The 24284-nt window shown below is 36.5% G+C and overlaps 1 protein-coding gene across 6 annotated transcripts in view; it reads right to left on the reverse strand.

The window, feature by feature from the left end:
* The window catches only part of DOCK9 (dedicator of cytokinesis 9), a 341474-nt gene that overhangs the window by 122671 nt on the left and 194519 nt on the right, over window positions 1–24284 (reverse strand). For all 6 annotated transcript variants that reach the window (XM_077158579.1, XM_077158575.1, XM_077158574.1 and 3 more), the window contains exons 5-13: window positions 23480–23549; window positions 21494–21589; window positions 20398–20532; window positions 13928–14102; window positions 12892–12959; window positions 6477–6551; window positions 4657–4797; window positions 4018–4221; window positions 3477–3599 (exon numbers count right to left, since the gene is read on the reverse strand). In XM_077158579.1, coding sequence (XP_077014694.1) covers window positions 3477–3599; window positions 4018–4221; window positions 4657–4797; window positions 6477–6551; window positions 12892–12959; window positions 13928–14102; window positions 20398–20532; window positions 21494–21589; window positions 23480–23549 — 1087 coding nt within the window. The remainder of the gene's footprint in view (window positions 1–3476; window positions 3600–4017; window positions 4222–4656; window positions 4798–6476; window positions 6552–12891; window positions 12960–13927; window positions 14103–20397; window positions 20533–21493; window positions 21590–23479; window positions 23550–24284) is intronic.

The raw sequence follows: 24284 nt of genomic DNA on the forward strand, positions 1-24284 counted from the left end.
AGTTCGTTAAAAATACAGTCTCAGACCTCAACCCAAACCTCCTGGATCGAGCCTGCATTTTGACAAGCTTTCTGGTGACCTGTACCATCAAGTTTGAAAAGTGCTGAACTAGAAGACCTAGAAGGGGAACAACAGAGCAGTAGATCCAATAGGCCATCAAACACTTCTGGGCTTGACTTTTCGTCACCTGAAAAATGAAGAGCTTGGCTATACTTTTTCTATTATCCCTTCCAGATACAAAACTTTATGATTCTTTCATAATCATGCTATGGGAATTGTTGCCTTCATGAATGAAAGAGAAAAACTGGATTGTAATAAATGTTAGGAGATCCTCTAGACCCTCCCTTTCTTCTTCAAATGGGGTAATTTATGCTTCCCCAGGACTGGCATCTCAGGGTTATGCAGTCGTTGGTAAACTGGTCTATCTCCCTGGCGTTTCTTATTAATTAAACACTTTCATGTAGAAACAATGATTTCTAAGTTCTAACAATAACAAATTTTCTGGAGTAAAAGCAGTACGTACATAAAATTTAAAGTTAAAACAGAAGCACCAAATAAGCACCCAATGAGGGCTGACCCCTCAGACTTACTTAGGGTACAAATAGAACATAATATGTTTGAAAGGCAGAATAAAAACATATCTTTGTCCTTTGGGGTTTTTACTTTCCTTTTTTCTTCTCTTTCTATCCCTCTCTCCTACCCTTTCTTTTTTAATATTTTCATGGTAGACACCTAAAGAGACTTTTCATAAAAATTTCCTCCAAAATAAAAAATTTACTTTAAATGATGTATAAAAAATTTACTCTAAATGATGTTCTACACCTTCCCGGAGAACATGAAAAGACAACTTCAATATACAGAAAAAAAATTCCTCTGTAACATCTGCTTGATTAAAGATGATTGAGTCTTAGCTGCCCCATTAATTCAATGTTTCAGAGCTGTTAGGAAAATGACTGCATGGAGTAACATACAAGCAGATGAGCTTTTCATTCTATAAGTAATGAGAGAAAAGGAGACTTCAACAGAGGCTCAATGGGCATTGGACAATATACAATGTGAAGTTTAATATACAGCAATATGTGACTTTTGCACCAATATGAGACAGTAGGTTTGAAACCAGGTATATGGCAAACAGAAGTAATAAAGTTGTCTTAAATGGGCCCTGGAAATATGTTGTGCACACAGTCAGTGGAAAAGATTTTATCTTGGGCCCCCACTGATTATTAATAAAAACATAAAAGAGCTTCTCATTCAAGGTTTTACAGACATGGTTTAGAAAACTAAAACAGCTTTTCTCCAGATACTAAACTATATCAGCTATCACCAGCCAAAAAGGCTTACTACTAAAGCAATGTGCCTGGCTAAATGGGCTTTTACTTGACTGGAACTGTAATAAATGAGAATAACATCTTACATATGTTTAGTGCTTTACAGAGTCCACAGCACTATCTCATACATTATCTCACCCTAACACTGTCCCTGCGAGGAAGGTAGGGGCAGGTGGTAACATCATCCTTCATATACAAATGGGATCCATGGAACCCAGAGAGGCGAAGGATTTGTCCAAGGTACCCAGGTAAATTAGGTGCTCAGAATCCAGGTCTTTTGACTACCAGGCAATGTTCTTTAAAGAGCATCCTACATCTTAGTGGACACACCACAAAAATAAAAGGAACCTCTGAATCCACTCAGTAAACCTAGGTTAGAGACTCCGGAATGTCCACTCCTACTGTTGACCAGTTCTCTAGTCCATGTATCAGGGGCCATCTCTCAGATGACAACTTATAAATTTTTTTTTTAAAAGAGCTAAAAATATTGTAGAACTGGCAGCCACCATAGCACTCAATAGCTAACTCTTACTAGGTAGAAGATGATAGTCAAGTGCTTTTGGGCCATGATAGCTGTGTGATACTAAACCTTCCTATAATTAGTCTTCTGAAGTATAAAAGGAAGTCTTGGACTAGATGATTTCTAATATCCTACCTAGCTCTAATGTTCAATAATTCTATAGTACGTCCATACCCAGGCACCCCCGAGTAATGAACACTACTTAGAAAAACATACATCTTGTATGTTTTTCATCCCTCTTCAACCTAAAGATACACCACGTCTGCCATCATAACCATGCTTCCTCTGAACTAAAAAACACATGGACCAGAATCAATGGCACTACCTGGCTAGACCACCTATGCCAAAATCATCTCCTGGTCTCCAATCTCCCCACATTTCTTCTTTCACTGCTCCAGGGCAATTCTTTCCATTCAGATGAATATATACATGCAGGCGCACAAACACATCCAGGCACACACTTGCTCTAGCTCATGCTCTCCTTTCTCAATCCTTATCTCTCTCCTAATTCTTACGTGGTGACCTTGGGAGAATTTTCCTCCCTCATTCCCTTCCACTTTCTTTTGTCCCCTTCCATCTTTACGTTTAAGAAAACAACAAAAATTTCTGCTTGCAGCTGAAAGTAAAAAGTAATGCAGTGACAATTCATTATCAACTGGAAAAAAAACCAACTGCTTTGAAGTGACTAATCTATAATAATAATAAAGACCAGGACCATTCGCTGCTAAAAGTCTTGGAAAGGCCCTAAAGTCACTTTCAGTTCACAATCTGTACAGAATTCTCAGTTGTCTCTGCTTTTTTCTAATTAATTCCACTTTTTTCTCAGGAGTCAGCAGCAGAAAAAAAAAAAACAATAAAAAATATATACCCATTAAATTATTTGGCTTGTGTGCTATTTTTTTTATCACAAATATACAATATTCTATGACTTTATAGGACATAAATTCTATTTACAATGTTGTTACTTTGGAAAAAAGAAATTCTTTGTTTTATATAACCAATCATAATCTCCTGTCTTGATCGTCTACTGTATGCAAAGGGCCTCTACTAGCTATTTCTGAAAAACACATGCACTCTTTCTTTCTTATTATGGGTATAGTGCATTCCTATCTTGGATAAGTGAATTCTTATCTTAGATATTGTTTTCACTTGGTAACAACTTCATGATACATTTACAAAATCATGCCTCTTGGGTTTAAAACATAAATATGTAAAACAATAGTCATTTAATCTTAAGGACTGACTCAATGAAACTCATACAGGAATGTAAGTAGAGAAAGACAAGTCCAGAGCCTAGAGACACATGCAGGTAAAATGAACTCTATTTGAATATAATAAATGCATTTTTAAATGCCAGAACATTTACTATTAAATTGGCAATTCACTTACCAATTATTTTAGGATATCAAGACAGATTAGTTAAATGAAGCATTTTATTTACACATAGGACTACTTTTCATTAGAAATCCAGCATGCAAAGTTAAATATATGAAGAACATTTTCTATCTTTTGGAATACAAATGAGGCTAATTTTGATTCTCTAAGCATTAATATTTCAAAATAAAGTCACCCAAAACTTCACTTCTTTTTGGTTTTTATCATCATAAAAGCATAAAAGTCATTCATACCTTAGAAGAGTCTGAACTTTTCATATATGGCTCAGCACAATGTGTGATGCTTCCTTGAAGGACTTTTTCAATTTTAGCCACAAGAAATATATCTGGATGAGGACATGTGACTGAAAATATTCCCTAGAGGACAAACATTTTTTTTCAGTAAGTAGAATTCATAGCCATATTAAACAAATCCCATACACATAAAATTCCTGAAGCTGTGAAAAACAGTGAAACAGTATAGTAATGAAGATGCACCAGGAGCCAAATTGGTTAGGAATCAATAGCTTATCAGCTGCTCAAAAAAAATCTACCTGGTAGGGAAGACAATTAGGAAGAACTTTAGAATAAAGAAATAAGAAATTTTAAGAATCACTTCTTTTCCTCAGCTTGTTTTTACTGTGTAATCATATATATCCATCTAAATATACATACTGTCAACCTAATTAATAGTGAAATACACCCCCCACCATACCTTACAGGATCTCGTTTTGGCATTTTCAATATATTTACATGGCATGTACATAATAAATCTTGGTAGCCTTCGGGCCCCCACCTGCTTGGGATACTGCATGGCGGCTTCCTGAAGCAGGTCCTGCAGGGCAGGGGAGCTCTGCCCGCTGCCATTCATCAGGGCTGTGGGTGTGGTGGCCAGCATCTGCCTCACTGAGAAATGGTTCAGGTCCACGTGGAAATCAGCAGAAATCTTTCGGTTGTATTTTATGTCAAATAGGGATAGAGTAACAAAGAAAGGTTCCACCTGACCAAAACAAAACAATGCAGACTATCGCTATTGCTCAAACTGTCAGGAAGAAAGAATATTGCTATCAAAGAAGAAATAGAAAGACCTATTAACGGCTGCTGCCCAAATGATTCAAGTCTTTTGTCATTAAGATGGTTAGTTATAAAGATTTTAGGAGATAAACAAGAAATTATATTATCATATATGTGTGTTGCCACTTAATTGATGATCTACAGAAAACAGGCACCCGTGCTCTTCAAGCATCTGGGAAGAAAATGCTTTCCTGGAATGCTGAACATAAAACTTCCCTCCTTATCACTGGCCATAAAGCAGGCTAACAACTATCTGTGAAGCATCTCTTTGATACCAAGAACTAGAGCGTCATGTCCTGTCTGTGTGGCAACTGAAACTTCTGATCAAAAAAAAAATCTTTATTTTTAAAAGAAAATTTACATTTGTGGTGGGTCCTTCTTCATTTTCAGCAACACAGCATTGCAAATTGAAAGATAAATCATTGCACTTGACAAGAATTCTTTTCCCAAACTTCTCTTCAAATGGCTTCACTTCTGGCTCAGCTGATGAATAGTCAAGCTTCTTTAAAAGAAAACGTAAAATTGTAAATATACATATATATTAGGCTCCCATTAAAAAGAATACCATTATAAAGGTATTCAATGGATTCTAACTAAAATATGGAAAATCTGTATACTCTTTACTCACAATAGTATTACTTATGATATTAAAAAATGGAAAACACTTAAATTTATAATAATGGTCAAATAAATGATCTATTAATTTGATGAATCTATCTATTCAATAGATGATTAAGTTGAACTTAAAAATCATGGTTATAAAATCTTTGAAGAAACACAGAAAAATACTTATAATTAAAGTTAAAGGGGAAAAGGAGGGCAATAAAAAAGACAACAAATAAATGGGAGGAAATACAGCAAAACTTTTGCCCTCTTCAAGTAAACTTGTGAACTGCTTACAATTTGTAGGAAATTCTGAAATTATGCCATGCAGGTGTTTTGTACTTTGTTGGGACACAGATGTGGATCTCATACAGTGTAAGTCTTGTATTTAGGACTGGGCTTGGGATAGACAGGAAATATCACTGATTACTGGGCATCTACACTGATAATAATATTATGGAGTAAATTACAAGTTCTTTGTGGACCTGAGGGGTTTGAGAATGTCTCAGGATAAATCTTTTTCAATTTTTAAGAATCTGCTGAATAGCACAATATTAACGATAATGCTATGGTAATGGGAATATTAGGTAATTTTTAATAGTACCTCTTTCCCCCTAAATTTCTACACTCTTATTACATTGCAACAATCCAAAACAAATAGGCCTGTCAAAGATTTTCTTCCCCCTCATTCATTTTGTTTTGCTTTTTTAACATTTATTTATTGTTAAATATAAATAATACAAAGAAAAAAAGAAAAAGAAAAAGAAATGATTTTCAAAGTGCACTTCAACAAGTAGTTACAGAACAGATTTCAGAGTTTGTTACAGGTTACATTACACTATTTCAGATTTTTCCCCCTAGCTGCTCCAAAACACTGCAGGATAGAAGAAAATTTTCATTTTTGTGAAAAATAACATACAAAAAAGCAATAAATTTTAAAGCCAATCACAACAATTAACTGTAGAACAGATTTCAGAGTTTGGTATGCATTACCATTCCACAATTTTAGGTTTTTACTTCTAGCTGCTCTAAGATACTGAAGACTAAAAGAAATATCAATATAATGACTCAGCAATCATACTCATTTGTTAAACCCTACCTTCTCTGTATAATTCCACCATCCCCTTTGATCTTTTTCCCACTTTTTAGGGATAGTTGGGCTATGCCCACTGTAACTTTTTCTGTTGGAAGGGGCTGCTGATAATATGGGGTAGGGGGATGGAACTAGCTGATATTCTGGAGAGGCTGGCCCCTCTAAGTTTCAGGACATATTTGGTCTAGGGATTCATCTGGGGGTTGTAGGTTTCTGGGAAGTTACCCTAGTGCATGGAACCTTTGTAGAATCTTAAATAATGTCCTAAATGTTCTTCAGGATTGGCAGGAATGGTTTTGGTTGGGGTTTGGCAAGTTATGATAGGTAGCAATGTCCAACTGAAGCTTGCATTACGAGTGACCTGCAGAGTAACCTCTCGACTTTATTTGAATTCTCTCAGCCACTGATAACACTTCTCTTCCCACTTTTGGTCAGGATGGCATTGTTGACCCCCTACTTCGTTTTAAATTTTAAATATTTCTTACCTGGGCATCTGGGTCCAAGTAAAAAAGTTTAACTCTGCTTTCACTTTTCAGTTTGATTTCTGCTTCTCTTGTGCTCTGATAAAAAGATAAATAAAAATGACATTAAACCTTGCTCCCTCTGCTTCTGCTTCTCTCCTCACTAAATAAAAGGAATCTCTGGCATTCTATACCTGGACCATTTGATTGTTTATTTTGGAATTGGTGTATATCATGAAGCCTTGCTGAACGAAATTTTATGTGTTATATTTAAAAAGAAAAAATCAGTGTTTAAATAAAAAGACCTGTATACTTAATCCTTTAACTCTGTGGATAGTTATTTGGTATAGTGATTAACTGTGAATAATAAACATACAAGTAATTCTTAAAAAAAGATAACATTAAAACAAACACTGTTTTTCATCAATTGTAACAAATATACCACACTAACGCAAAGTGTTAGTAACAAGGTGATATGTGTAAACTTTATATCTCACACATAATTTTTCTGTAAACTTACAACTTCTCTAATTAAAAAAAATATATATATGAGAAAAAAACAAATCCTTGTCTGAGATGGGTATCCAGTTAGGTTTGAAAGTTGCCCCATCCTGCAGAGTCAGACTCCCAACAACTGTGCCTCATCTTGAAGAGTCAACTTCATTTCCCTGAACAAGCATGTAACAACAAGTATGTTGTCCACAATATAAGTGCAGTGGGGAAAAAAGAAGTTCTAACATGAACTCTGCCCTTAGGAAGCTGACAACCAATTGGAGAGCCAAAAATAATACAAAGACATGAGCGAATAATCAAGCATTAAACTGTCAAGAAAGTCTTCAGAAAGTAATGGAATTTGGAATTGTCTTTGAATAAAGAATAGGGCATTTATATAGTAAAAGGAGAAAACATAAACATTCCAGGTCAAATCAAAAGGATGAACACCATGAACAAAGATAATGAGGATGGAAATGAGCCCAGATGACAAAAACGGTTTAGAATCCAGTCTAGGATTGAAGGTATGAGCAAAGGAAGAGAAAGGAATGTCTTGAATGACTTCAGTAGACACTGAAGGACAGTTACAGGAGTTTGCGGAGGCAAGACGGGCATTCCTGATTCATTCAGTAAATACTTCTTGAGCCTGTATTACATATCAGGTACTGGAGACACAAACATGAATGAAACAAAGTCCCCACCCCCCAAGGAACTCAAACAGGGGAGAAAGAGCATACAGAGGCAGTAAGAATGTGTAAGGTACAGTGGGAACTAACCTGGACTAGGGGGCAGTAGTAGGAAAGACTCCCTCATCCCCACCCCCTAGAGGAAGGCCCATTTTGAATGACAAGGAATGTTTGGCCAGGAAAGGAGAAAACAGAACAACAGGTGCACAGGTACAAGTCACACCTGAGAAAAGACCAAGTCATTCACTGTTATTGAATAGCTGGGCTTGAGGGGGAAAAGCGAAGAGACATGAGTTTGGGATTTGTATGTTAAGGATTGAGGATTTCATTCAGAATCCAGATACACCTGCAATATTGTAAGCAAGGGAATAAAATAGCCAGAACTGCATCTCTTGGGTAGGACTGAGGCAATGGATTAAAAAGAGTGCAAATAGGAAGCACCCATGACTTCTCCTGGGTGATTACAACAGCTTCTTCTACTCATGGCAAGTCCCATAACAAATCTCACATTTCTAGCTTTAGTTTACTGACTGGTAACCCCATTAACCGAGATAAATAATTGAGGAAGAAGAGCAGGCTTACGGAGAAGATGATAAACAAAATGGGGCTTGGAAAGGCCTGTGGGATTTCCAAGCAGAAACATGCAGTAGATAGCCGGGTAGAAAAGACTTCAGCACAAGGCAGAAATGAAAGCTGCAATTAGAGATCTGGAAGGCATTAGCATAGAGGTGGGAAATGAAGTCTTAGGAGTGGATGAGAGCCTCTGGAGAAAAGTGAATCTGAGGACAGAATCCCAAGGGCCCCAACACTGAAGTGATGGACAGAAGAACAGAGGAGATGGGCTTAAAAAGACGTATGGTGGCTGAGATGGGAGCTGGAGATCTGGGATTTGGGAATTAGAAAGAAAAAGTTAGAAGAGGCTTTCAATGTATTTGAAATACAGTCATTTCTAACCTATTATTTCTCATGCCTGGTACCTCTAAATTTATCTCAACTTCTTGGCAATCAAACCTGTTACTTTGAATTTCCAGCCTTAAGTCTATAAAATCAGAATTGAATGTCTTCTCTTATCTGCTACCTTCCCCAAAGACCATGAGTTACATTTCACCACTCCAACGGGCAGTGACAGCCACGGTGGCGAAAGCACTCTACTGGTGACTGAACAAAGTTTATGATTACATTGAAAACATATCTAATGAGAAATGGTTTAAACATCTTCCTAATTTTTTCTACCATGGAGTTGTTATAATAGATTCTCAGCAATGAACCAAACCCTATATTGAACCAATTGTCTACATGCAGCAACATGAATAAAAATGTTGAACAAGGTGATGGCTCAAATCTCTTGCCACAACGAAGTTTATCTTGATGATATCTATGGAAGCATTAGGGCTTATGTAGGTTAAAGGGCATTTCTATGGATTGGTTCATGTTTACAGAGTGAAACATGGCTTTGGCTGAGGCAGACACTCTCCAGATGGGATGGGATCACTTCTTAACTCCATTTCCCTAAAACCTTTCCTTATTTTTCACAGCAAAAGAGCAAGAACATGTATCTCTATTTAACAGAACCAAAAAAATTTGCTCTCTACCATATACTGCCACAACATTTCTTTACAAAACCAGCAGTACAAGGTGCTGTAAAGCACCTTACAGCACCTTGTTCAGATGTTCTACTTCTGAATCATCTGCTTGAGTCCTTCAACAAAGGTAAATACTGTGATCTCAGACACTAGAGCAGAGCAATGGTTCTTAATGTCATGCCTGGTCCCTTAAATAACTAGTAGCCAGGGAAGAAACCAATTAGCAAACTTCAACTACCGTTTGTCTATTTAAGTTTTTACAAGAAGTTTACAATACTGGGCACTCTGATACTATAAATCCTGTCACATTTACAACAAAAGTATGCTTGGCTTGGTTCCATATTAGACAATAGGAGGAAAAGAACAGATTTAAGGTAGATACAGCATGTGCCTCAATATGAAAACAATAAAGATGTTCAGCACTAAATGTACAAAGATATAAGTTCCAAGAATATACAAATATTCTGAAATCTAGGTCCACATTACTCACACCACAAGCAAAGGGCCTCTCTATAATGTTTCAGAATGAGACACCAGTTATTTTTGTACTAAAACAACTTCCTGTCAATCATATCCTGTTTGGTTATATCATAGTCACGGTGGAAAACAAAAGCCGGGGCAACAGGATGAGTGAGGCAGAAAGCGGAGTTGACCAAAGAGGGGAATGAGTATTAAATTCCACCTTTAACTACCTTCTATCGTCTCCAATTGTTCTATTCCTTTCCTATGCAATTCCTACTAACTATGGCCCACCTCCCACCTCTGACCCTCTCTCACAGCTTCCTTCCCTGTACCTGACTACTTCAACTCACCATCCTCTGACTAAACTCTTTCACTTTGCACAGCCGTATATCTGTGCCTTTCTCCCCCCACCCCTTCTCACTCTTCAATCCCTGATTCTGTGACCACAGAAATCTATTCTTTCTAAAAACTAGCCCACAGGTTACCAAATTCCCTGCTTTCTTAAAAGGTCCAAATGATTTCCACCCTCTGATATGCTGGAAGAATGGGGTGTGGGGGTGGGGGCCCAGGTTGTGGGCAAGAGAGATGATAAACAGCCCAAACCACACTTTTCCTTAAGGCCCTGGATTGTGAATGGACTGGGAGCTGAGCACATATCTCCTGGGCTCCCCACCTTGCCTAAACTGAGCAGCTGTCAAAAATGCAATGCCAACACACAACTCAGCCCATCAATGGTAGGATGTTGAGTAAATGACCATACAAAATATTTTAACATTTAAAATATTTCCTTTTGAAAAACTACCTTCTGCCTTTTTCTGAATGCTTAAATAATGCTTTAAAAAAAAAAAACAAACAGACAGGAAGTAGGGAAAAAAAGTGAAGTCCCTTATAATGTTGCATTTTTCAGACTTTGTCCATGACCCACAGCAAGAAATACATGGCTCTGTTTCTGGCTCTCCCTTTCTCCCTCCCTCCCTCTCCTCAACCCTTCTCTTGCACACACTCCTACACTGAAATAATATCTATCACTATTAAGGACAAAATCTCTATATTAAGTCTATTCCATTTATTTATGTTTTTTTAATGTGGGTCACATAATCTTGAGCAAAAGAAGTGTGACACCAAGAGTACATAGCATAAGATTCTATTTATAGGAAGCTCTAGAACAGTCAAAACTATCTCTGGTGACAGAGGTCAAAATAATGTGAGGATCCTCAGGGAGGGGCCAGAAGCTAGTCTGTTGGGTGCTAGAAATGTTCCAGATCTTGTACTGGATAATGGTTGCATGAGTTAAAGATGTGAAATCCATCAAGATGGACAATAATACTTGCGCATTTTAGCCCATGTAAGTTATACTTTAGTAAAAAATTAAAAATTTTAAAACATCAAACAAAAGAACAAGAAATGGGAGGTTGGAGCCAATTAAATTGCACTTATTAAAATGACTTCAACTAATTTGGTTGTAACCCATAGTTTGAAAATAATTCTGAATATAAGTTATATAGATATTATTTAAAGAAAATGTTTTCCTTAGGTCTTAGAATCCAGGGATACTGAATTATGTTGGCTGGGCAGAGAAAGACAGCGATAGATGAGATGAAGGGCTAATCCCCAGTATGTCTTCACAGGGAAAAAATACTGATTTCCAATTAATCATCCTTAGACTCAAATAGTACAAATCTTCTCCTAGGTGTCAATTCTGTGTGCCCGGTAAGTGTAGAAAGTAAGTTTCTAAATTTTAGACTGCATCATATAGATTATTCGCTTCAAAAAAACCTAAAAGCAAAACAGGTTTAAACATTTTAAGAAATCATAAACCCTAAAACATCCAAAAACAAAGAAGCAAATCTCAGTGCAAAGCACAATACAAAAAAGTGCATAACATCAAAAATATAAACACACAAGTCAAAAGTCTTCCCTGCCTGTGAGGAGGTTCAAGAGGGGCACTAAAATTAGCTTTAATAGGCAGGTGCTAAAAAGACACTGTGGCAACAGTCAAATCCCAAAGAAAAGCAAAGCTCTAAATTCCAGTCAAGAAGGGAGATTTTATATTTTAGAACAGTCATACTGTCTTAAAATAAAGGCCAATTCTGAATGCTTCTCTATTTATAATTGTATATAGATGAACTATTTTCTATTACAGTATTTAAGATGTGGGTGTTTAGGGTCATTATTTCACTGCATTCTCAAAAATAAAATAGAAAGGCAATAACAGAGTAAGACTATAAAGGGCTAAGGAAGACAACGATATTTCTCTCATTTAAAAAAAAAGGGTCATTCACAGATGCATACAAGGAGGAAAGAATAAAGATATTCATTGTACCATTGTTCGTAGCATTGGAAATAATAGAACAACTAAAATGAAATGTTTATACAATATAAAAAGGATGAACTAAATCTATTCACCAATTTAGACAGATCTCAAAAACAAGGCTGAATTTAAAAATAAAAGCAAATAAAGAGAACATATATAGTATGGTAGCATTTACATAACACTTTAAACATACAAAACACTACCATATATAAATTATGATTGATATATTTGTAAAAATATAAAAATGAATGAAATGGCAGCAATCTCAGCAACACAAAATAGAAAGCGTCTCTGGTGGTGCAGGGGAGGAAAGGAATGGGATTAAGGAGGTATGTAAAAAGAAATCCAGCTATAATGAATATTTTATTTCTTTTTTAAAAATGGGAAGCTAAAAATGACAATACAGTAACCAGTATTGAATGCAGGTGGTGGAAATAGGGTTGCTTTGTGTTTTCAGTATCTTTTAAGTTTCTCAAAATTATAACACAGGTATGACTTTATTTTTTTCCATTGAAAGTGGCCTCGGAAAACTCTCTTTGGTTTAGTGGCAAGATGGTCACAGATCCTCCTCTTTGGAATTACATCCATTAACTTGAACAAGGGGGAGCATATGTGTAAAACTGGCAAGTACTACTTTATTATGGAAACACTTTACCTATGTATTTTGATTATTTCTTCAAAACTCATGAGGCAGTATTAAATATTATACGAAATAAACACTTAAAAAGAATAAAAAGGCAATACACTGTAGGGAGCACACTGGAAAATACACTGAAATCTGACTCATGTCAGTAACATATTTCACATCATCTCAGATTCATGAGAGAAATATGAGAAATGAGTCCGAAAACTTAAGATGATGCTAAATTCCATAAAGAGCAGAAAATTTAAGATGATGTTACCTTGGCAAGTTCGGGCAGGTAGCTATCTAAACCAGAACCAGAACCTTCCAATTTGCTTTGTTCATCATCTAAAATGGTAAAATAGATAATGTGAGTCACCAGTAATTGAAAAAATTTTATTTAAAACAGGGGGACAAAGACTGTTTCTCTATGTGCCCTCCAACTGAGTAGTTTTCAATCCTGGCTGCACATTAGAAACACCTAGGGGGTTTTCAAAAAAAAAAAATACCAATGCCCAGGCCCAGTGGTGATTTTTAAATATTTAGTAGCTGGTACATCATGGACACTCTATCAAAACTGATACATGCTAGAAACAATAGCCCACATGGCCACATCCATGTACACCTGTCAAAAATCAGAGCAACCCAGGCGCTACTAATAAATTAGAATCTTTGGTAAGGCCAAGGAAACAGTGATTTTTTAAAACTCCCCAGTATTTTTAGTCTGCAGCCAGACTGACAATCACCTGAGGGCTTAAAATGAACTATCAAGAACTTAACCATATTTTTCCCACCAATTTAATCTGAGACTTCCACTCAGTCAGATTTTCCCCACCAATTTAATGAGGCTTCCACTCATCCTAAATGTGCTTGAGAAGTCCAAAGAATATTATAAATGAACAAACAATAACTTTATTATGTTAAGTGCTGGCTCTATGCCAGGTACATTATATTAATCTTCCCTTGACAAGCAAGTTTAATTTGTATTCTCATTTTATAGGTGATCAAGATGAGAGTCGGAAACCATAAGTAGTTTGCTCAAGGTCACACAACTAAAACAGGGTATTGTTGTGATGCGAATCCAGGTCTTCCTAGCTGTCTCCAAAGCTATGGTTCTTCTCCTTATACGTATTGCCTCCTTTACACTGTATCCTTACCAAAAAACTGATAATCAGTGTAGTAAATTCTAATGTGACATAATCTGAGCCAAAAGAATATTCGTAAGGAGCTCAAATCTGCCCTCCTGTGAGCCTAGCAAAAAGAAAGAAATTCTGCAGAGTGTGTGTGTGCGCCTGGGGTGAGCTAGATGTACCTACCTTCATGAGAGTCTCCATTTCGCCTTTCTTGCATTGCAGCTTCAAAGTTGAGCTGGAGAATCTTGTTTAGAGTTGTAATCCATTCTTCCATTTCCACTTCACTGTCTGCTGCCAAAAGATAACTGCTTTTGTCCTGCATTTTGAGCTCAAAAGCAAAACGCCTGACTTTGTTGTTCTGAAATGTAAAAATGATAGTGACCCATTTTTTAAAAATTTGAATTGCCTTAGAGCAATTATTATTTACCAATAGCTGCTCTCTCACTGGCATTTCGTACTACCCTATTTAGAAGTGCAAGCTCCTCCCCACACATCTCCAATCACTATTCACCTTCACTGCTCTATTTCCTTTAAAGCTATATTTTTCAATCTGCTACATTTTAAATTTTACATATTTTGTTTATCCTCTGTCTTCTCCAATGTAATGAAAACTGCATAAAGGCAGAGATTTTTCTTTTCTTTTGTTCAAGGCTATATCCTCAGTCTCTAGAAAAATGCCTGGCACACAGTAGGCATTAGAAAGATAATTGCTGAACAAATGACATTTCACTTAAATTTTCAACTTCCTCTAGTTCGTATTTTCCTCAATGAAACAGTGTGTGGAATTATATTTTGAAAAGCAAACCATTATCTATCAATACATTGAACTTGCTTATCTGAAACTCTGTAATCAGTTATGAATTCCAAAATGCATTTGGCCTCCATGTTTATACAGTCTTTCTTCATGCCTACAGTTTCTATGCCCATGAAAGCAAGTCTGGCTCAAAGCATAAACACAGTAGTCCATGTGTATTAAATACTGCTTCTCAATCTTGGAACTACTGACATTTGGGAGTGGACAATTTTTTCTTGTATGGGAGTATCCTTCGCATTGTAGGATATTTAGCAGCATCCCTGACCTTTACTCAAGATGCCAGTAGTAACCACAACCCTCCTAGTCTTGACCACCAAAAAATGTCTCCAGGGATTGTCAAATGTGCTCTGGGGGACAAAATCACTTCTAGTTAGGAACTGCTGCACTGGACAGAGGTTCAGCTCTAGCACAAGATTGACAGAATCTTTTAAAAGCATAGGCATGAAACATGAAACCACAAACTCCCAACTCTATGAGACACAACAGCTCCCCATCCCACCTACCCACTAAAATTCTAGCTGGCTATCCATAGGTCCATAAGCTCCTCAGCCTGTGTCTCAGGGACAGGACAATCTTTCTAAGCATCTGCCTGTGTTCTCTGCAGCACAGTTCTTAGGAACACAAAGCAAGGTGCTGTTCTTGGCAAAGCTATACAAATTGCTATGCACAGATGGTCTGCTGTGGACTCAGTAACTGCCACTCTGGACCTCACTTAAACTTCAAGGCAAGAAACAGAGGAAGAGTCAAAAGGCTAGAAATTAAGTGAGTTTTCTCCCAAACCCTGACCTACTCTTTTCACATATTCACAATTTTGAAAATAAAAAGTTAAAGGTGGGGAAAGAACATTAGGTCTTGGTTCTAAGTTATTCATCCTATTAAGCCTCAGTTTCCTCATCTGCAAAATAAATGTAATAAATTTTAAGGATTCTAAAATAACTTTTAGTATTTAAGATTCTAACCGTTATTTCTTTCAGGACTATTTAAAAATTTAGTTTAAGCATTTCTTCAAACTAATAGCATTAATCAAACAATTTTTTTTTTCACAATGTCCAAAAATAACAAAACACTTAAATCAAAAATTTGGGGGCTTAATTTATAAATAGACATGGAAGAAAAAAGTAAATTATTTTAAACTTTTGAAACCTTAGATATAATTCATTAAATGCAAAATTAAACCCTGACTTTAAAAAGAAAGGAGAGACTTCCATTGAAGTCAGAGCCTTATATTTTGAAATGCATTCCAGAGACAAAATGATAGCCTAACTTCAGGGCTGCTATACTTATAAAACACCTATACTTGCAGGCACGAAAAAACTAACAAAATTCTTACACACAAAACAATTACTTCCTACCTTAAAAGCAAGATTACCAAATATCAAACTTTTGTTAGGCCAATGCCAGAAAATTCAGCTGAAAATTAACTTAAAAGTCCTCTTAATTTAAGAATATAATTGAAACTCCTATTTGGGAATCTTCCACAAGGAGTTAAGCTCTGTCATGTACAATTAAATTCATTGTGATACTCCTTACTTTAACATTGGCAATGAGCATATTTTCATATCACCGTGTTGTTCACACTGGCAGCTTGAAGCTGAGGGTTGGGAATGTGCTATGAAACATCTACATGCTGATGAGCTATCAATCAAAAATAATTTTTAGTGAACATTAAGTGGTGCTATAGTCTTGACCTAGGGCCCAAATATACTCTCCTACGTCAACATGCATGGCCTCTCTTCTTCTGTGGCAAAAGTTGCAAACTAGCAGACTAACCTACAGATAGATGTATTCTTTGGCACCCACTGCCTCCACCATTTTTTTGGTATATGTGCTGCACAGTGTATTTTGCTTTTTAAAATTAGTTACCAGTAATTAATATAATAAGATTTAACTAAAAATCTGTATTTCTTGTACTTCTTGAAAAACCAGATGATCTGGCAACATTGCCCTATTAATTCCACAAGGCAACATCAGCTACAGCTGAGAAGCAGCTACCCTCTGTAAAAGAGGCACCTGGGTTCCAGTCTCTAGCATTCCCAGTTATTTTATATCTAGGCCTCTTCTTTCACAAAATTTACCTGCTTGACCCTTGGAGATAACTGCTTTTGGACCCCTGACTTCTGGCTATGAAAGAGTAACAGGGTCTGGACTTACACTCCCACTTAACAACTAGAACACTCATCAAAATAGTTGCAACAACAGTTTTCAGATTTCAGTCAACAGGCAGTGTAAGCCTATGAACCTTCTTTTGAAGGGAAATAAATTAAGTGGGCCTTCTCAACACCTCAGCTTTCTGCCTGGAGACAACTCAGAGGCCAGCTGCCTTGCTCAGCTGAAGAGACCAGCTGGACTTAAGGAAGGCCAATGTGGCCAGAATGTGGAGGACAGAGTGCCCAAAAGGAGCGAACTACATAAAGAAAAAGAGCTCCACAAAGCTGTATGAAGGACTCCTGGAGTATTTTATTTGTACTGTACTATGAATACGTAGAGAGAAACTCCATGAGACTAGGAAACAAGTACCAAGGAAAGTACATTTACTTTGTTCAGTTCTAAGCCATACAACTAACATAGGGCCAGTAGTCATTTGATTAACCCCCAGAAACTGCCTACTCAGTTTCAAAAGGCCTGCAACCAGACATAGACCAGCAGAAACTACTCTGAGGGAACTGACTATCTCTAGCAAAAAGACCTACAGGTGCCAATATGTGTAATATGTCAAGGCTGGCTGGGCATTTGGTCACTTCATATAGTGAGGCCCACGAGTCCACAAGACCTGTCCCATGCACATACTTTCTAGTTCCTCACTCTTAAGTATGAACAAATGGCCAAGGATTCTTAGACTTTTGGAACATCCTCCAATGTGAAAGAGTGGCTAAAAAAAACAAAAGGGAAAAAGGAAAACCAGAGGAAAGGCAGGGAGTAAAAACAAAATTTAACCTCCCCCCAAATCATGTCTTTCTTTCCAAGAAAGAGCTCATGGAAATTATATATGATAACAGATTTCAAAAATTCAATAAAGGAATAAGAAACAGAATTGAAGAAACCTCCAAGGAAGTAGGACAAACAGAAAAAGAATTTTAAGGCCCACTAAAGAAAAGCCTTAAGAAATCAAACATCAAACAAACAAAACAAACACACAGAAAGGAAGGGATGAAAATTTTTAAAGTAAAATTATGAGGAAATTTCCCAAAATCTCCAGAAAAGAACTCTCCCAGAGTCTTCAACATGAAAGATAAAAAGAAACAAGCCTAGTAAAAATTTACTAGGATATTTACATGAATTCATTATTTGTACATCTCCTTTGAATTTATACTTCAATGAAAATGTTTACTAAAAATATGAAAATCAACAGAAAACTAGAGTTAAAGAGAAGATTTTAGAAGTTTTCATATAAGAAAAGATCATGAAGAACACGGAATAAGACTGGCATCTGAATTTTCAAAACACTAGCATCTAGAAAATAATGGAAGACCTTCAAAATTTTAAGGTAAAATGATTTCATCTTGGATTTCTACATTCAGCCAAACTATCAACCAAGCATGAAAGCAAAAATAAAGATATCTGCAGATATGCTAAGTCTCAAAAAATTAACATCTTGCTCAGGACTTCTCAGGAAGCTATTAGAGGATGTCTTCTTCCCAACAGGAAGGAAACAAGGAATCCAAGACAGGGAGGAAATCAAAGGGAATTTCTAGGATGATAGCTACACAGAGGCTGAGAAAGCAATTAGTCCAGGGTGGAGCAGAAGATGGATGACAGGAGCTAAAACTCTCGTCTACCACCATAAGAAGTCATTAAATAATGTCCAAAATTAATGAATATAGAAATAGCAGTGAATAATCATTATCTAGCAAAATAGAAGCCAACACTAGAAGAAACAGTGAAAAGTGCTGAAAATGGTTGCCTTAAGGAGTGGGGAAGTGGGTGAGGTAGGGTGATACAGGCAGAAATGTACTTTTAGTGCCACCCTTTAGCACTGTTTGACAATCTAAACTAGGTGGATGTATTAGTTTGAGGAAAATATAATTAAATTTAGGTAAGCACTTAAATACATAAACAGGTATACCTGAGAGTGAAATCAGAGAGCTGGGTCCCTGACCTTAATCACCTTACACGGGGGAAACAATCTTTTTTGTAGAGCCAAGTTTGAGACTGATGTCATCAGCCAATATTGAGTCATTTGAGTGATAATTCTCTGATAATGGTGACTGCATCTATTGTGAGGAAATTGTCAAGGAGACTGTTCATTAATCACACAGTGCCTCTTTATGAGAGCCCCCAAGAGAAATGTCTGAATGATTTTCATTCTGAGATTACTTGGGCAGATTCTGACTAATTGGATTGCTTGTATCTGAAGTGCACAATCCAACTGTGAGAATGAACATGTCTCTAAATCAGAAAGCATAAAAAAGCCAGTTTGTGGACTACCCATAGCAGACATTAGGTTTTTAATGTTTTTTTTTTTCTTAGCTTAATTCTACTTTGTCCCTTCCCTACTTTGGCCACTTACTTGTTCATCTTTCTTCTTTAACTCCCACTTTAAGTTTATGCTATACTGTGTTTTATGTTTCTTTTTAAGCTGCAGCCTTAAATCTTCCTGGAAATTATAGGGGTGTGAGAGGATGTATGTATGTATGTATGTATGTATGTATGTATGTATGTATGTATGTATGTATGTATGTATGTATGTATGTATGTATGTATGTATGTATGTATGTGGAAATTGGCAATGTGCTTTTAAAGAAAATCTTCAAAAGGTTTGGAAGGACACAAACTGAACAGGTGACAGCAGCTGCCTGGGAAAGGGAAAAAAGAGGTATAGGGGAGGGAGAGTCAGGAAGGACTTTATCTGAATTGTCTGATTTTTTACACTAAAAATATTCTCATATTTTATGTATACAATTAAAAATAAATTTAAGAATAACTCTAAAACAGCAACAGCACTATGATAACAAAAATATCTCATGTTGAATGAATGCTGACCATATGCCTGCACTGTTTATAATTTAATCCTCTCAGCAACCATATTGGGTACTATAATTATCCCTATTTAACAAATGAAGAAGCCAAAGTACAGAGGTTGAATAACGTTTCCTAGGCAACACAGCTGGTAAGTGTAGAGTGGGGATTTGAACTCAGTCTGGCTCTAAATACCAGTCTTGAATAACACACCAAATGGCCATCAGTCCTATGATGGTACAGATAAAAGACAATATTCACTGAGCGCTTACTAGATGCTAAGAACTGCTCTAAATATTTTCATATGTTAACTCATCCAACCCTCTCAAATCAGCCAATTATATTATATCTGCAGCTGAAGAAACTCAAATAGCTTGTCCAAAGTCACACTGGTAAAGGCCAGGTTTTAAACACAAGACTCAAGCACCAGAATGTACATACTTACAACATAATTCAGCCTCTCTGCTGAATCTGTCATCTTCTGAATTGATGAAAATCAAGCCTTTACTCATTTTAAAGTTAGATTTTGCAATTCTACCACTAATATTCACTTTTAAAAAAAATCACTAATAAAAATGTTTATTGTGGTTACATATATACAATATGAAACTTCCCACTTTAACTGCTTTCAAGTATACAATTCAGGTGTTGCGAACTACTTTTACAATGTTGGGCTACCATCATCATCATTCATCATCAAAACCTTTTGTCAGTCCAAAGAGAAACTCTGCACTCATTAAGCAGTAATTCCTCAGTAACTTATAATCTACTTTCTGTCTCTTTGAGTTTGCAAAAATTCACATTTTTAAGTGTTTACTTAAGCTGCAAATTAATACATGGAATTTTTACAGATATGAAAACTTGATGATATTTTCACATTTACCTGAACTACACCCATACAGGAATCCAGGAATATTGATCCTTTCGGTTCTTTAGAGATCTTCTCATCTTTATAAAAATTCAAATTATAGGATCCATCACCAAGTTGAATCAGGTGGAAAAACCGTCTCTTAAATGACTGAGAGAAAAATACACACACAGTTAGTCTTTTAAAAGTAAAAGAATCACAATCTTTATTGATAACTAATGTATAAACAAATCTAAAAACATTTCAGTTCTCTCCAAAACAAATTTAATTATAGCCAATGAACCAGGTAATTGGCTGAGCTGACTCTCCATCACATCTAATAACTTGGCTGCATTTTACTTATGAGATGGTTCATTTAACATCGCTGTGTCCTTTTTCTTACCCACAGAATGAGATTTTACATAAGTACCCAAAAGCAATGCAGTGAATTACAATTTGGGCTTTAGAACAGGAGGATATCAGCTTTCTAGATTCCCCAGGGCTTCTTGTTCACACAGAATAGGAACTAATTTCTGCCTCAAAACGTTGAACTATTTTCCTGCCTCTCAAGTAGCAGGGTCAGAATTTCTAATTCTTTAGTTTTCATCTCCCTATTCCCCCTACCATTTTTCCATTTCTTCCATTGCTCTTTTTTTTTCCTCCTCTGTCCTGAATAGTTTTCTGCACTAGTTTTACTTTTCCTTTTGCAAACTTCTTCCAATTTAACATTTTCCTTTAGTCCTATACTGTTGCTTTACCCAACCGTGTTACCTGACTATACCTCCACAGAAGTGCTTAGGTTTAGTCTGCAAAATGGCCTCTTGGTGATGTTCTATGAGTCACCAAGTATCGTCTTTGTAGTTAATATAGAGAAGGAAGACTGTCGGGGACTGCACCTTCACATCGGTCAAATGGTGGTCTCTTTATGTTGGTGGTCAGAGAGTAATGAGGGGAGGTAAGCAGATGGGTCTGTGTTCATTGGTGGCACTATCAGCACAGATGCTTCTTACTGACCAGACCATGTCATTTTTGTGAGGAAGAACAGCAAGTGCATTCATCTTGAGCATTATTCTCAAGACGTACAGCAAAAAGGGTTTAATCACAGGAGAAACAGGGTCTCGAGCCCTCTTACCCTCATGGTCACACTGATTGCACTGTTCATGTTGCCTTTGTACAGCCACCCGTGCTTGGTGATCCCACCTTTCTGAGACCCGAGGGAGGCAGCATCCTAGGAGAGAAGGAAAACACCACCACACTAAATCTCCCTTTATTACACCTCATGTTGTTTGCTCTGAGTTTGTTCAACAGGAAAGGCATTTGCCGTTACTGGAGTAATCATCTGTAGCCAATGCCAAAAGGTCACTTCAAAGTCCTCTTAGCAGTAAAAGAGAGGGACCAGCCTAAGTTTATGAAAACTCTAATCCACTAAAAGGCAATACTAGCGCCAGTCCAAGTTTTTATTTTTAAGTGCTTAATGAGCCACAGAAAGTACATACCATCTTAGACCACTCAAGTTGTAAGGTCTTGCCTGGTTACATGAAAAATGTTTTCAAATTACACTCCCTTATAGTTGAGGGACAAAAGCAAATTCCTGGACAACTTCCCAGAGGCTTAGTTCAGGGAAAGGTGAATAAAGAAAGGAAGGAAACATGAATCAATACCGAAAGGAGTGTTAAATGATGGGGCAAAGAAAAAAAAAAAAAGAAGGAAAGACAGGCAAGAATGTAATCAGGGATAGCAGAGAAGGAAAGTTAGAAGGAAGGGGAACGAGCCAGAGAAATGAAGAAAAACATACTTCTTCAAGTTCTAACCCTAAGATACGAGAGCTGAGTTGAAGGAGGTGGGCGTGGGGCTGCCACTGCTGCTAAAAAAGTTAGGCACCCATTTGTGTATATAATGAATAGATAGATGAAAAATATACATATGCAAACAATCTGGCAAATCTTCTGCCACACCGTGACCCAAACCCTTTCCACATATGCTCTAAGATTGTTCCCTTGTGACTCTTGCCCTTTTAAGGCTGTGTGTGGTATGACACACATTCAAAAGGTACCCTGGGAAGAGAGGGCCACACAATGTTAAGCTACTCAGCTCATACCCTCCTAAGACTAACCTCTAATTATAATCATTATTTTTGTAATCAGATAGACAACTGCAGAGAAATCCAACTTAGGCTATCTCAACATTAATACTGATGGTTTTATGGCTGCTGTTATCATCATCATTATGGGCAATAATGGAAATAACATGCATTCTAAGAATTAATAGTTTACTGTGCACCTTCACATGCATTATTTCCATTGGTCCTCCTATTCTATTATGATTAACCACCAAGTTCTTAATACCCTCTTGCTCATACGGAAAAAACATTTACTCCTCCCAGAATTATTTCATTGGTGGTTTCTCAAATAATTTGTCATGGACATTGTTAAATTTCATGAGTGGCTGGTGTCATGGTTAAGTTGGCAATTTAAAAAGAAAAAGGGAAAAATGCAAATTCACTATGCAGTAGCCAATATTGAAGAAGAGAGAATGAGAAATGCAGAGACAGGTAGCACTGACTATTGGGCTTTCCTTTTTCAGTTAGCATACCCACTTTAATCCCCTGATATTTTTATATACCTCTCTAGCCATAATTATTTCTCCTGTTGTAGGGGGAGTAGGCCTGTTAAAACCAGAGCTTCTGGGTACCTTAGTGCTCACTCAAAGCAATCAGTGAAGAAACAACCATTTAAAATCTATGAGCTCCCAGTTTGTCTCAAGATACGCTATTGAAAAACAACCTAAATTTATAGCCTAAGCCAACTTTATATCTTCAAAAACAATCTAAATTTAAAGTCTAAGTCAACTTCATATCTTTTTAACAATGTAGTCAAATCTGATCCAAGTCTTTGAGAATGATCTCAGAACAAATAAACACAACCAGAACATATGAAATGCTAAGCAGTAAGGCTGACCTTATTTCAAACAATACAAAAGTTATTCTACTTTAAGAAACATTTCAATTCCTGCTTCAGCTAAATGTTGGTAATTTCCAAATTAATTTTCTTAGTCTGTAAAATAAATCATCTTTAAAATCTAAAATGTAAAGAGAAACAATAGCAAGCAATCATCCCACCTCATCTTTGTCGATCTCCTCGTCAACTTCATAGACATGAACTGGAAGTTTATCCAACTTTACCACTTTGCTTTAAAAAGAAGAAGAAAACATGTTCTATAACTACCTATTCAGTGAAGATTCTTTGCATTTCTTCATCCATCAGAAGAAACAGCATTTAATAAATCCAAAGTCAGTTCACTCAGATCAAGAATAAAAACAAACCTATCCTATTGCTTTTCAAGTGAGTGAAAAGCACTTGAGTTGCAGAGCTCCAAAAAGCTACATGAAAAAAGACTGCATAGCTTGCTGGGAGTTAGAAATGTCTATTAAAAATGGGGAAGTGGACTGGCTGTCATTAATAAAGACTTAGTAGAATAACATTTTTTTTTGTATGCTGTATGGCAGGGGGTCACATTTCATTCTTTTTCCACATGAGTATCCCCTTATTACAGCACCATTTCTTAAATTTTTGTTTGGTTGGTTTTATTGTTTGTTTGCTTGTTTGTTTGGGAAGTGTGTGGACTAGAATAACTTTTAATATGGTGTTACTGGAGAAGATAACAATCTGTGAACCACAATCACTTTAAATGCAGTATTAATAACAAAAATACAATAGCAATAACAATAGCAGCGGCATTTATGAAACAATTATGTGCTAGGCACCGTACTGTGTACTTGACTTGTATTATCTCATCTAATCCTTTAATGTATGCGACTATTATTAAGTTCATTTAATATATGAAGAAACAGGCTTAAGGAGGTTAAATAACTTGAAGGCAGAGTAAGTTAGGTGAACCAGGCAGACAAGCAAATCTTTGTTTTT

This window comes from Tamandua tetradactyla, chromosome 4 (genome assembly GCF_023851605.1).
Source record: "Tamandua tetradactyla isolate mTamTet1 chromosome 4, mTamTet1.pri, whole genome shotgun sequence".
Taxonomy (NCBI): domain Eukaryota; kingdom Metazoa; phylum Chordata; class Mammalia; order Pilosa; family Myrmecophagidae; genus Tamandua; species Tamandua tetradactyla.